Here is a 15282-nt window from a genome sequence, read left to right as displayed (position 1 = left end):
TATTTTTCAATCTTTACTGAGGCCAGGAATTGAAGCAAATGAGTTGCAGTTTTTTGACCAAGTATGAAATACCAGGGAGGAGGTTTCAGCAGGCCTTAGAGCACATTAGAGGTCAAACCCCCCCCCCTCCCCCCACCACCTCCCAGGGCAAGATCAAGTGTATGGTCAGATCCCATGAGAAGCTAGGAGGGATATTTGGAAAGATAGGGACCAACCAATAGGCTTGGAAGGGTACGGAACAAGAAAGACAAATGGGACTAACCTGGAATGTCAACTGAGTTATCAATGGACATTGGGCTGAAGGACTTATCAGTGTTGTACGATTCTATGACACCGATTCAAGTAGGAAACACAATCATGTTACTACAACACGTGGCATTACCCTCCCATCCCTCTGACCTGAATGTGTCCCCAATGCGGTCTTGGAAGTATATGAAGTTGTCATGGTCCAGCAACATCAGGTCACCACTATTGAAGTAAAGGTCTCCCTTGCAGAACACATCCCTCAGATGCTTTTTCTCGGTCAGCTCTTTGTTTCCCATGTACCCAGCAAACGGAGTCTTGGGGGTGATTTTTCCAATGAGGAGCCCAACCTCCCCTGAAAGAGCAGCAGGTTAGACGGGTATTCTCATTTATATTTACAAATTTGACTGCAATCTTTCATGAGACAAGTGAAGAACTCTTAGCAAGTGCATTTTCACCAATTAGAAGTTGTAAATACTGCAATCCAGATGAAGATATGGACTTTCAGCCTTCTGCTGCTTTCAACCTACATTCAGATCCTGGACTCAGCTCCTGCCCATAATCCCCAAATAAATACACAAATATTGTTTCTTTGAGAGTCTCAGATGGTTAGTGTGAGCAGGTACCTGCGCTGGTATCTTGACAGATTTAGAATATCAATCATTATAGCTCACAAAGGCCCTTCAGCCATGATATTCTTCAGATCTATGGACTTGATTCCTATGTTCCTTCACACTGCAAAGAATCTGGTCATTAACAACATACTGCACCTTCAAATTGAATCTTCCAAATGATGTCACTCCACAATATTCCAGATTGAACACCATCTGCTACATTTCTGCCCAACTCTGCATCCTACCTATATCCCGTTGTAACCGAAGACAAACTTCTACACTATCTCCAACCTCTGCGTCATCTACTAACCCTCCCCTCAACATCCCCATCCAAGTTAGTTTCTTTTTTAAACATCACAAGGAGCAGAGATTCCAGAACTCCAATAGTTACCAGCCTTCAGGAAGAATACGCTCCACCTACTACCACTGTTTGTCTTCTGTAGGCGAGCCAATTCTGAATCCATGTAGCTAGGTTTCCATGACTTTCTTCATGATCCTACCATTGGGAACCTTGTCAAATACCTTATGCACCACATCATTTCCACAATAAACTCATAAATCAGGACATCTCCCTCACAAAGCCATGCTAAATGTCCCTAATAAGACAATGCTTCTCCAAATGCTTGTAAATCCTGTCCCAAAGAATCCACTCCATTAATTTGTTGACCAATAACACAAGACTCACTGATCTATAATTCCCAGCATTCTCTCTATTACATTTCTTGAACAAGTGAACTACAGGGGTGACACAATTAGTGCAACAGTGTTACAGTGCCAGTAACCAGGATTTGAATCTGGTACTGTCTGTAAGAAATTTGTACGTTCCCCTCATGTCTGTGTGGGTTTCCTCCCACTGTTCAAAATGCACTGGGGTGTAATTGGGCGGCATGAGCTCATGTGCTGGAAGGGCCTGTCATGTATAAATTTAAAATTCCCACCCTGATGTAGACTAACCATTTACCAGGACAGATCTGTGACTGCTTGCTGGACATTGAGAAGGATAAATCTCTAGAAGGAGTTCCGTGATGGAATAGTGGCCGGTAGGGTAAAACCAGCCCTTTCCAGAAAAAAAAGTCAAGAAAAGACAAAGTTCAACAAATATAAAATATAAGAAATAAAAGATAAAGTTACAGTGAAGAGAAAGAAGATGGCACCTAAGAAGGAAAAAGTAAAAGCAATGGGAAAAAAAAAGAAAAGACACCGAAAAAGAAAGAAGAAGGCCTTATCTGCATAAAGGAACAGGGAGCCATGGTGGCAAAGAACGCCCGTTCTCTGAGGTTGGTGCAGGCCCTGCGGAGTCGCGACCCCCCCCCACCTGACTGGTGGACTGCAAAAATGGGTCTCTAAGCCAAACAAAAGTGCGCAACTGTGCACGCGCAAGGAGCTGCGCATGAGCAGTGCGCAATCTAGGGTAAAAGAAAACACTGATGGGAGGGGGGCTCAGCCGAGGAGAGGGCAACCATGGCGCGACCAGCTGAGTGACACCCGACACCAGGCTCTCAGCTAGAAGATGAGGAAGGTGGCAGGAGAGGGAGTGAAGTACCAGGCGAAAAAGAAAGTCAACGGGGTGAACGGCAAGAGGAACAGCAGCAGGAGGCCCGACGGATGAGCAGCTCAGAAGGAGAGGACCAACAGCAAGAGACCCGACAAAGTGATACAAGCAACTCATCAGGAAAATCAGAAGAGACATAGATACAAAGAAGAGAAGAAGAAGACGACACAAATACAGGTACAGACACAGAAGAAGAGGAAGAAGACCAAGATCTTCACAGAGAAATAGAAGGTAAAACAGATGGACAGAATATAGATAAAGCTTTTTTTGAAGAACAAATGAGAGCATTAAAAGAATGGTTGTCATTAGAATTTAGTGCAATTAAAAGAAAAATGAAAAGAACAGAAGATAAAATGCAAAGATTAGAACTAGTCATGATAGAAATAGGGAAAAGAGTAGAAAATGTGGAAGAACGAGAAATGGCTGTAGAAATGGAAGTAAACGACTCAAGAGGAAAATTGGAAGAAAGTGACAAAAAAAAGGGACACAAGAGTTGTTAGCTCAGAAAATTGATATGTTGGAAAATTATAGTAGGTGAAACAACATAAAAATAGTGGGCCTGAAGGAGGATGAAGAAGGCACAGATATGAAGGAATTTTATAAAAGAATGGATCCCGAAGGTCCTGGGAATGACTGAAATGCAGGAAGGATTGGAAATAGAAAGGGCACACAGAGCACTAGCTCCGAAACCACAGATACATCAAAAACCAAGATCTATTTTAGTAAAATTTTTGAGATGTACGACAAGAGAAAATATACTGGAGTGGGCAAGGATATAATTAGAGAAGATAATAAACCACTGGAATACAAGGGTCAAAAAATATTTTTTAACCCAGACATAAGTTTTGAACTCTTAAAGAGGAAAATTGATCCTATGGATAAAAGGTTATAAATTCATGTTAAGACATCCAGCCATGCTTAAAATATTTATCCCCGGGGGACAAAACAGACTGTTCTCGGATCCGGAGGAAGCACAAGAATTCGCAGAGCGTTTGCAGGACAGGAGAGATGAAGAGATGTAATAAGAATGAAGAACGGTGATAACGTATATATAAAGATGTAAAAACAATGTACATGTAAAGAACTAATGAGGGAAAAGGGAAGGGGAGGAAGGAAGTAAGGGGGGAAAAAAGGGAGAGCTTTATTATATGTGTAAAAACATTTTCTGGCAGGAGGTTGGGAGGGAGAGAATAACCATCACTGCAAAATCAGTTGACGCTTGCGAACAGGATCGCAATCCAAATGGAAAGCGGAGTTGTGGTTGCCCGGCAAGGGATAAGGGGGAACTCAGAGAGGGTGGGGTATTTGCAGTTAAGGTAATATTGGATGTGGGAATTGTTGGAGTATTTTATGTTTTAAGTGTGTTGTCAAAGGAAAAGGGGGTTGGTGGTGGTGAGGAAGCAGAAATGAGGTGTAAACAGAATATGAGATGGTCATGTTGAACTATATGACTATAAACATTAATGGAATACATAGCCAAATTAAAAGGAAAAGGCTATTAAATTTACTGAAAAAAAGAAAAAATAGATATAGCATTTGTGCAGGAAACGCATCTAACTGAAGTGGGACATAAGTTAAAGAGAGACTGGGTAGGGCACGTAGCGGCAGCATCAAATAATTCAAAAGCTAGAGGTGTAGCTATATTAATTAATAAAAATGTACCAATCAAAATAGAGGAAATAATAGATCCGGCAGGGAGGTATGTAATGATAAAGTGTCAGATATATTCAGAATTTTGGAATTTGCTCAATATATATGCACCTAATGAGGAGGATCAAAAGTTTATGCAGGATATTTTTTTGAAGATTGTAGTTACACAAGGAAAAGGAGGGGATTTTAACCTTAATTTGGACACAATGTTGGATAAAACTGGACAAAAGACAAGTAAAAAGAATAAAGTAGCCAAATATATAGTTAAATCAATGCAGGAAATGAAATATATGGAGGAGGCAACACCCAAGAGAGAAGGAATTTTCATATTACTCGAGTAGGCACAAAAGTTACTCAAGAATAGATATGTTTTTGTTGTCAGCCCATATTCAAGGGAGAGTTAGGTACACTGAGTATAAAGCTAGACTACTATCAGATCATTCACCCCTGTTATTAGCAATAGAACTGGAGGACATCCCACCAAAAACATATAGATGGAGGTTAAACTCCATGCTACTTAAAAGGCAGGAATTTAGAGAGTTTATTGAATTCCAAATTAAAACATATTTTGAAATAAACACAGGATCAGTGAAAGACAAATTAATATTACGGGACGCAATGAAAGCCTTCATTAGAGGGCAGATAATAAGTTATGTAACTAAGATGAAAAAGGATTACAATTGGGAAATAGAGCAGTTGGAAAGGGAGATAGTAAGTACAGAAAAGGAACTAGTATAAAGGGATGATATAACGAAAAAGAGAGAATTGGTGGACAAAAAATAAAATACGAAACATTACAAAGGTACAAGGTGGAGAAGAACATAATGAAAATAAAGCAAAAGTATTACGAACTGGGAGAAAAAACACATAAAATATTAGCCAGGCAACTTAAAACAGAACAAGCTAAAAGAACTGTATTGGCATCAAGTAAAAAAACGACAAACAAATTACATATAACCCAATAGAGATTAATGAGACTTTAAAGGAATTTTATGAACAATTATACCAAACTGAGAACGAGGGGAAAGATGATAAAATAGAAGAGTTTTTAGCTAAAATTGAACTGCCAAAATTGCAAGAGGAACAAAACAAACTGATAAAACCATTTGAAATAGAGGAAGTACAGGATATATTAAAAAAGCTGCCGAACAATAAAACGCCAGGAGAGGATGGATTCCCAATAGAGTTTTATAAAATATTTAAAGAGTTATTAACTCGTCCTCTCCTGGAAGTAATGAACCAGATAAAAGAAACACAAAGCTTGCCAGATTCATGCAAGACAGCAATAATTACAGTAATACCAAAGACGGGGATGGATCCATTAACACCAGCATCATATAGACCAATATCTCTACTGAATTCAGATTATAAGATAATAGTGAAATTATTAGCATACAGATTGCCGATTGTGTACCAAAAATAGTAAAACAAGATCAAACTGGATTTATTAAGAAAAGACGAACAGCGGATAATGTCTGTAAACTTATTAATCTAATTCATGCTGTTTAAGGAAATAAGAAGCCAACAGTGGCTGTTGCTTTAGATGCAGAAAAAGCCTTTGACAGAGTAGAATGGAATTATTTATTTAATGTATTACAGAGGTTCAATCTACCAGAAAAATATATTAATTGAATTAAAGCATTATATAATGGAACATTGGCGAAGGTAACAGTAAATGGATATGTATTGAGTCACTTTAAATTAAATAGGTCAACTAGAGAGGGATGTCCATTATCCCCCTCATTGTTCACCTTAGCAATAGAACCATTGGCAGAACTGATAAGAACAGAAAATAAAATAAAAGAGATAAAAATAAAGGTGAAGGAGTATAAAATCAGCTTATTTGCAGGTGACATCATAGTATACTTAACAGAATCAGAAATATCAATAAAAGAATTACATAAGAAATTGAAGGAGTATGGAGAAATATCGGGGTACAAGATCAACGCAAATAAAAGTGAAGTGATGCCAATGAGTAACGCAGATTATACAGAATTTTAAAAAGAATCACCATTTAAATGGCAAACACAAGCAATCCGATACCTAGGGATCAGGTTAGATAATAACTTAAGCAAACTACAAACTAAATTATCAGCCACTAATAAAGAAATTGCAGGAAGACTTAGAACAATGGAAAGAATTACCGCTAACATTGATAGGGAGGGTAAACAGCATTAAAATGAATGTCTTCACAAGGATACAATACTTATTTCAAACGTTACCAATTCCTTTAACAGAAAAATTCTTTAATGAACTAAAGAGAATAATAAGGAAATTCTTGATGAAAGGGGGAAAACCGAGGGTAGCATTAGATAAATTAAGAGAGAGGTATAACCAAGGTGGTTTGCAGTTACCAAACTTTAAAAATTATTATAGAGCCACACAATTAAGGTATTTATCAGATTTTTATCAGATTTTTACCAGACAAGGGAAAAACCAGATTGGACTAAGATAGAACTAGATAAAATAGGGGAGAAGTTACCGGAACATATACTTTATAAGTGGGATGAAAAGCTGGTGTAATATAAAAGCTCACCAGTATTGCATCATTTACTTAATAAATGGAAGAAGATCCAGTTAGAAAGGAAAAAAACGAATTACCAAATACCAAAATTGTTATCAACACAAAACCCACTAATCCCTTTTACAATAGTTAACCTTTCCTTTATAAATCTACAGAAGGTTGAGCACGATACAGTATAATTGATTACACAGGTTATATATCACGCCTCAAAAGTTAAAAGAATGGGATCCAACATTATCAGATAGATGTTTTCACTGTAAGAAGGAAATGGGAACAACAGTACATGCAATTTGGGCATGTACGAAAGTGAAAATGTTTTGGGAAGATCTAAATCAGATATTAAATAAAATCACAAAAAATAACATACCAAAAAATCCAGAGATTTTTCTTTTAAGTAACACGAGAAGTAAAGAATTAGGCCTCAAATTGGATAAAGCGCAAAAAAAGATTCATTATGATAGCCTTAGTGATAGCAAAAAAATGTAAAATGTCAACTTGGAAAATGAAAGAGAGCATGAGAATACAGCAATGGTACATGGAAATGAATAAATATATTCCATTGGAAAAAATAACATACAATTTAAAAAATAAAGTCACATTATTTCAACAAATTTGGGAACCATACATGGAACATAACAGAGAGAGCTTGCCTCAGACCTCCATCCCCTAAAATGTTAAGAAGACAAAACGACTTGATTCAGTGTGTAAAAGTAGATGACCCATTTTTCTTGTTTATTTTTCATTGTGTGAAGACATTGTTTCATGGTTTTATTGTAGATGTTGAATATTTATTGGTTATGGAGGGGTTAGGAAGGGGGGGAGGGAGGGTAGGGGGGAAAAAGAGGGAGAAAATGCCACTGTGTATATTTAATGAGAAACATTTGTATATATTTTGGTTGATATCACAGTGTGAAAGATACAAAAATATTTTAAAAAATTAATCTCTGCAAGAAGAAGCGATAACTCATGCCACCAGCACAATCTCTTCAGACTTGGATATTTTGGTGCCCACAGTTTGGCGCTGGCGTTGCAGTACTGCTTGAACCCCTGGCATTTCAGAAACACCCTGCAGCAGAAAACCACTCCTCCGGCAAACATTTTGGGATTTATTGTTACACTTATTAAAGAAATAATCACCTATGATACAAATAAAGTGTTAGTAGAGTGATAAATAATTATTTATTATGAACCTTAATTTTTTCAACTGGATTGTTTTTAATAATTTTTAAATTCAATTATATATTCCATTATATGTAATTAAACATAATAAATATAATAAACATAGTTTTATAATTTACCAAAAGCCCTTGCTTTTGATTGTTCCCCAACTATTTTTATTAATTTAAATATATCACTATAAGCTACGAAAAGCCCTTGTTTGTCGGGGTGGGGGGTGGGGGAAGCAGTTTCCTGGGGAGAATGGAGTTTCTGCAATGCCAGGGATTCAGACAGTGTGGCGAGATGGAGTCCGCCAGCAGATGATGAGTTGGGTGGACGGGCCAAATTGTGGTCGCCAAAATGTGGGCACCAAATTGTGAGACCCAAAATGTGGCTGGAAAAATATCCTTGACCCCAATCTCTTACCTGTAGGCACTTTAATGCAGTGGCCATTGGAATCTCGCACTGGACCCTCCAGCTCAGCATCATACTTAACCAGGAAAAAAGGTTGAATCCGCTGGGAGTGGAAACAGGAGGTGAGCAGAGTGTTAGTCGCAGAGCATTGGCACAAACTCATGGGAGTCACATGCATAGATGGATCTTTGGCCCATCTCATTCATGCCGAACCCAACACATTCTGAGCAAATTCCAAGACCTGGGACTCAACACACCACTGTGTCATTGGATCATAGATTTCCTCACCTCCAGAGCACAATCATTGAGGATTATTAAGAACATTGGAGGTTTGGTTTGACACCAGAAATCCTGGCAAATTTCTACTGATGTGTGAGGGTGGAAAGTGTGATGACCAGCTACATCATGGTCTGGTGTGGGGACACCAATACCCCTGAGCATAAAGCCCTCCAAAAGACAGTGGGCACAATCCAGGATATAACAGACAAAACCCTCCCCACCATCAAGAACATCAAGGATCCACATCACCCAGCACATGCTCTGTTCTCATTGCTGCCATCAGGAAAGAGGCGACGATGTCACAAGACTCGCACCACCAGGTTCAGGAACATCTGCTACCCCTCCACCATCTGACTCCTCAATGACGAACTCAATCAGGGGCTCATTTAAGGACTCTTACTTGTGCACTTTATTCATTTTTCTTAATCTCTTGTTATTTCACAGTTTGCTTACATTATTTACCCATTTACAGTTCTTTATTTGTTTACATGTGTATGCTGTGTAGTTTATTTTTGCACTGCCAGTAAGTGGTAATTCTGCCTGGCCTGCAGGAAAAAGGAATTTCAGGGTTTTATGTGATGTTATGTATGTACTCTGACAATAAATCTGAAATCTGAGTCTCATTACATATTAAGATGAAATAAATATTTGAATTGATTAAGCAATGCTTGAGGACTTTAAAGTGCAACTGTCTGATAGAACGAGATCAACAGGATGAACGTGACCATGATCACAGGAAATGGGATGCCCATTGGTTCAATTACAGTGGAAGATCCCAACCACTGTTGGGCCAAGTTGTGTTTACATATGGGCAATGGAGACTTCCCAACCCACTTATCTTTGTGAATCAGGCTTTTAGACATTGCTGCTGTTGAAGGTAAAGGCACGAAACTGCATTGAAGTGGAGGCAGATCTCAGATGTGCATTATCTAAGAAACGTCAGGAACAGGGGTCTCATTAAAGTGGCTTGAGCTTTGATTTTGATTGGGAGTTTTTATGTTCAGTGTATGCTTCTAGTATTTTTTGTTCTTTCAAAATATTAAATGAAATACAGTACTTTAAATTAGATAAAGTTGTGTTTCTTATAGAGCCACCTTTGACTTGAAGATAATGCCCAGTCATTGCCACTAATGGGCCATGGCAGGTTGGGCTGGAAACCAAGTGGGCTTTAGACCGAGAAAGGTTGAGAACCACTGAATTAAAACTGTAAACAATAGATGGTGGAAATTAGAAACATTTGACTGGCAGATCCAGGGAATGGGATAGATATGGATAATGTGCAGGAGTATTTAAAGTACCAGAAAAATTTGGATTAGGTCAAAATTTGGAAGATTATGGGAGGGTATCTGGGTATAAAATAAATTGGGATAAGAGTTAGGTTATGCCATTAATTGATAGGGATTATACAAATTGTCAAAGATACGCAATTTAGATGGCTAAAGAATGGGATTAAGTATTTGGGGATAAAAATGGATAATGACTTGAACAATTTGTACAAAATGAATGACCCCCCCCCGCTTAAAAAAGTTGAGGAAGACTTAAATAAATGGATAACTTTGATCAGAAGAGTTAACTGTATTAAAATGAATATATTTCCACGTATACAATACCTTTTTCAGACTCTTTCAATAGCACTATCACAGAAGTTTTTTCAAAATTTGAATAAGTTAATTAGGAAGTTTCTTTTGAGAGTTAAGGTTAGCCAGAGTCACCATGGAAAAACTAACTTGGAAATACCATATGGGGGGAGTTTGCAATTCCCGAATTTTAAATATTACTATTGGGCAGCCCATATGAAATTTGCCACTTCCTTCTTTGGTGGAAGAGACAAGCCTTCATGGGTAGAAATTGAACTGGATCAAGTCGGAGAAGATCTTTTATATAAATGGGACCCTAAATATATTTATGGTGGAAAGGAAGCATCATTAACAAAGTATATTTTGAATATTTGGTACAAATTGAATAATTTAATTGGATCAAAAGGGAAAATATCTCAAAAAATGCCCTCGAGTCAAAATAGATTAATTCCTGGATAATAAAACTCTACATAGAGGGATCAGGTATGTGGAAGATTGGTACCTGCAAGGGCAATTATGTCATTTGAACAGTTAAAAAAACAAATATATTATTGTTAATAATACAATCTTCTGCTACTTTCAATTAAGAGCTTTTTTTCAGAGATGAATCAGGACTGACCATGATGTAACCAGAGTGCAGAGAAATGGAGATTCTGATTTGAAAGGGGAACACAAGAAAGTTTACTTCTGCAATGGTGATAAGAACTGGTCCTATTTATGTCAGGAATGCATAACCAATACAATTAATGTAAGATATAGATTGGTTCAATACAATATTTTTTGCAGTATTTTACCCCACAGAAGTTGCATAAATTAAATTCTAATATATTGGATATATGTTTTAGATGCAGTGAAGAAACTGGAAACTTTTAACATTTGTGCACTAAAATGAAACCCTTACCCAACAGTATCAGATAGATGTTTTCGCTGTAAGAAGGAAACGGGAACAACAGTATATGCAATTTGGGCATGTGAGAAAGTGGAAAAGTTTTGGGAAGATCTAAATCAGGTATTAAATAAAATCACAAAAAAATAACATACCAAAAAATCCAGAGATCTCTCTTCTAAGTAATACAAGAAGTAAAGAACTTGGCCTCGATTTGGATGAAGCACAAAAAAGATTTATTATGATAGCCTTAGCTGTAGCAAAAAAATGTATTATGTCAACCTGGAAATCAGAAGATAGCCTGAGAGTACAGCAGTGGTACATAGAAATGAATAAATGTATTCCACTGGAAAAAAATAACATATAATTTAAGAAATAACATCACAGTATTCGAACAAATTTGGGAACCGTACATGGAACACAACAGAGAGGTCCTACTGCGGACCTCCACCATCTAAAATGACAGAATGAGAAGAAGACGAAATGAACTGACCCAGTGTATAAAAGTAGATGACACAATTTTCTTGTTTATTTTCATTGTGTGATGAAATTGTTTAATGGGTTTAATGTATTGCATATGTTGAATGTTTAGTGGTTGGGGAGAGGGGTGGGAAGGAGGGAGGGAAGGGAGGGGGAAAAAGGGGAGAAAATGACGGTGTATATTCAAGAGGGAAATGTTTGTGTATTTTGGTCAATATGGTTCATAGTGTGAAAAATTTAAAAAAAATTTAAAAAGTGTATGAGATGCAAAGCAGAAGCCAATAAAATGAAAATTGGACATTTAAAAAAAAGTGAAACCCTTTTGGGAAAATTTACGAATTTTATTAAATCAAATTATTGGGAAACAATTACTACAAAGTCCAGAATTGTTTCTCTTAGGAAATACTGTGACATAAAATCGAAAATGAAACCGTCCAAGTATCAATTAGAATTTCTTAAAATTTCACTGGTGGTGGCCAGGAAACATATGGCAGTTACTTTGAAGTCTGATCCCCTTCTAGACACAGCCCCAGTGAAATGCAGAAATGTATAGTTGTGTTCCCCTGGAGAAAATTACATAATCTAAGGAAGAATTATAATGCTTTGCAGATATGGCAGCCATATTTGCACAATGCAGGGTTGAACCTGTTCCTGAGTTCTACATCCTGGTTCTTTCCCCTACTAGAGACTTAGGTAAGAAAAGGAATTCGATCCTATGAACTGGATACCAGATCCCAGCAGTTCTTTCTTTTCTTTCTTGCTTCTCTCTTTTTCTTTTTTCATTTACATCTTATCCATTGTTCTTTTCTCTATGGGCCTTTGTTTTGGGGAGAGAGGGGGTGGGACTGTTTGAAGATATGGACAACTTGTACCATTGACTTTTCATTTTAATGTATGTATTTAATTAATGGTTGTTTTTTGATGCATGCTGTCCACAAAATGAAAATAAAGTATTAAAAAAATAATGTGCAGGAGGAAGAGTTTAATTCGGGCTTGGTGTTTGTCAAGGCTCGAAATTGTTTTAAGTAGGAGGAACTTGTGTTGAAGTACACCCAGTAGGAACACAAGGATCACCTATTATTTCAATGAGTGCTGAATAATATGCAAGAGGTCAAAAGAAATAACAGCCAATCTAAGTGAGCTTGTGTTTTCATAGCTCTGCCAACACAACAGGTACAAGAGGCTAGAATTGGTCATTATGACACCCACATTTTGACACCAGCCACTTTACCACCTGCATTTTTGCGACAGACATTTTGGCGAAAATAAGAGACTTGTAGCCCTTCAGACATTTTGGTGCCCACACTTTGGCGTTGGTCAAGCAACCTCCAGTGTTGCAGCATTGCCTGAACCCCCAGCATTTCAGAAACTCCCTTCCCCCAGGAAACTGCTCCACTGGTGGCAATGGCAGCGGCAGATTTAACGGTAGTTGTCATTAATAATATGCTGCAGGATATTAATTATATGTATGTGTATGCAGGTTTCTTGTTAATAAGGCCTATCTGTGCCCTATCACTTGTACTGAGGGTTGTGATTATAGACTGCTCTGTTTGGTTATTTTCTTTTTTAAAAATATCATACATAATCTAGTATTTATCGTGTTCCTCATTGTTCGTATATATAACTTCTCCCATGTTTCGTTCTTTATCTCGGTGTTTAAATCTTTTTCCCAACTTTGTTTCGGTTTATACTTTATTTCACCCTCTTCCTTATATTGCAATTTGATGTACATGTTGGTAATAATTTTTTAAATTATCATTGTGTCTGAAATTAAATATTCATAGTTGCTACTTTCTAGTAATCTCAAGCTATTTCCCAGTTTATCTTTTAAATAAGTTTTCAATTGGTAATATGTTAACATTTTACCTTGTGTTATTCCATATTTATCTTTTAATTGCTCAAATGTTAATAAATTATTTCCCAAAAAGTTTGGTTACTTTCAAAAGCTGTGTGAACAGTACTACAGAGAGAGAATGGCGACAGTAGTTATATTCACAGTGGTTGTGCAAGTTGTGCCAGATGAGCACAAAATCTGGATTGTTTTTAATAATTTTAAATTCAATTAATTATATAATCCATTATATGTTATCAAACTCACAAAAATATAATAAATACATCGTTATAATTTACCAAATGCCCTTGTTTTTGATTGTTCCCCACCTTGTTTTAATAATTTAAATATATCGCCATAAGCTACAAAAAGCCCTTGTTTCCCAGGGCAGCGGTTTCCTGGGGGAAGTTTCTGCAACACCAGGGGTTCAGGCAGTGCAGTGGGATGGAGTCGGCCAGCAGACAGTGAGTGGGGCAGCGAGCCAAAATATCTGGCATCAAATTGTGGGTGGCAAAATGTCCTAAACTCACAAGAGGAACGGCCATGTCCAGAGGGTTATTACCCAAGGACGCGATGTGGAAATAGTAACATTTGCTGTTTCTCAATTTCACTTCCTTGCACAAGATGCTTTCCTTACCTTGCTCAAGAAGTTCATCCGTCCTGTTGAACCAACCTTGCCCACATAGTTCATAAAGCCAATATTCCCTTCTGTGGAACCATAAAACTCGCAAACATGGATGTTTCCAAATCGATTTAAAAACTCCTTCCAGACATCAGTGCGAACACCATTCCCAATAGCGAGCCGCACTTTGTGATCCTGGTCGTTGTTCCTCTACGAACAAAATTCAATCGTTATTTGAATGTGGGGGGAAAATGATTTCTGAGCTGTGCGCTTTGTCACACACCCTTGGGTGGATAGATAACTGGGGAGGATCCTGAGGGACAGAATTCATTTAAACCACATGTGGCCAACCTTTTAATTTAGACATACAGCACAGTAACAGGCCATTCCAGCTCAAGAGTATATACCGTGCAGTGTAGGTTAATTGAGCGATATGGACTTGAGGGCTGAAATGGCCTGTTACCATGCTGCATGTCTAAATTAAAAATTAAAAGATTGGCCACCCTGATTTAAACGTAAAGATTGATTAGATATAGGCAGCATAATTTTGTTGTGGGAAACAGACGTTGGCAGGACCTTTGACAAGGTTCCGAATGGTAGGCTATTCTGGTAGATTGTATCTCATGGGATCAAGGGCGAGACGGCCAATCGAATACAGAATTGGCTTGTCAGCAGGAGACTTAAGGTGATGGTGGAGGGTTGTTTGTCAGACTGGAAGTCTGTAACCAGTATTATGCTGCAGGGATTGGTGCTGGATCCATTGTCGTTTATATTAATGACTGCAAGGTATTATTCAGGAAACCATGAACTGTCCCGCAGCTAAATGTTTAGCTCAGGTCACCACAGAGCTAAAAAGAAAATCAGTTAATCTCTTACACAAGTTATCTGGTCTCCAGACTTCCATTATTGGAACATCACTAAGGGACTGGGCAATGCTATTTTCCAACTTCAGCTCTAGAACATCATGAACTGAATAGACCGGTGGCTGGAAACTTACAACTCTCCACCATTTTGCAATCTTTTATAGGGGAAGAGACTGACGATTTTGCAAGAGCTTTCAATTATTGTTATATTGAAAGCACCAAGACTTCTGCTTCCATTGATGTGCCCTTCCAATGTTCCAACACTCTGGTGGAGTGTGACGAAACCTCTGAATTTCACACTTGTCACATGATGCACATTGCACAGCAGGGCAGTTCTGCTAAACACTTGAGCACAATTTAAAAAGGATGTGAAGATTCTCCAGAGGGTGCAGAGAAGAATTATGTCATTATTCTCGGGGTGAGGAATTATTAAAACTCTGGGCAGAGATTTGTGGGGTTGCTAAGATAACTTCTTGCTCAGGAAATTATTTTATATCTGGAATTCACTTCATATAGGGGAGACAGAGCCAGTGAGGACGTTAAAGCAGAAATGGACAGACAGAAGAACTTGCAGTAGTAATGAGATCAT

The 15282-nt window shown here is 37.8% G+C and overlaps 1 protein-coding gene across 1 annotated transcript in view; it reads right to left on the bottom strand.

Moving 5' to 3' along the window:
- LOC138749913 (long-chain fatty acid transport protein 2-like) overlaps nt 1-15282 on the bottom strand; it is a 36570-nt gene that overhangs the window by 4118 nt on the left and 17170 nt on the right. The window contains exons 5-7 of the mRNA XM_069911956.1: nt 13846-14040; nt 8168-8258; nt 400-598 (exon numbers count right to left, since the gene is read on the bottom strand). Coding sequence (XP_069768057.1) covers nt 400-598; nt 8168-8258; nt 13846-14040 — 485 coding nt within the window. The remainder of the gene's footprint in view (nt 1-399; nt 599-8167; nt 8259-13845; nt 14041-15282) is intronic.

Source organism: Narcine bancroftii, chromosome 14 (genome assembly GCF_036971445.1).
Source record: "Narcine bancroftii isolate sNarBan1 chromosome 14, sNarBan1.hap1, whole genome shotgun sequence".
NCBI classification, from domain to species: Eukaryota; Metazoa; Chordata; class Chondrichthyes; order Torpediniformes; family Narcinidae; genus Narcine; species Narcine bancroftii.
This window is presented reverse-complemented; position numbering and strand designations above follow the sequence as displayed.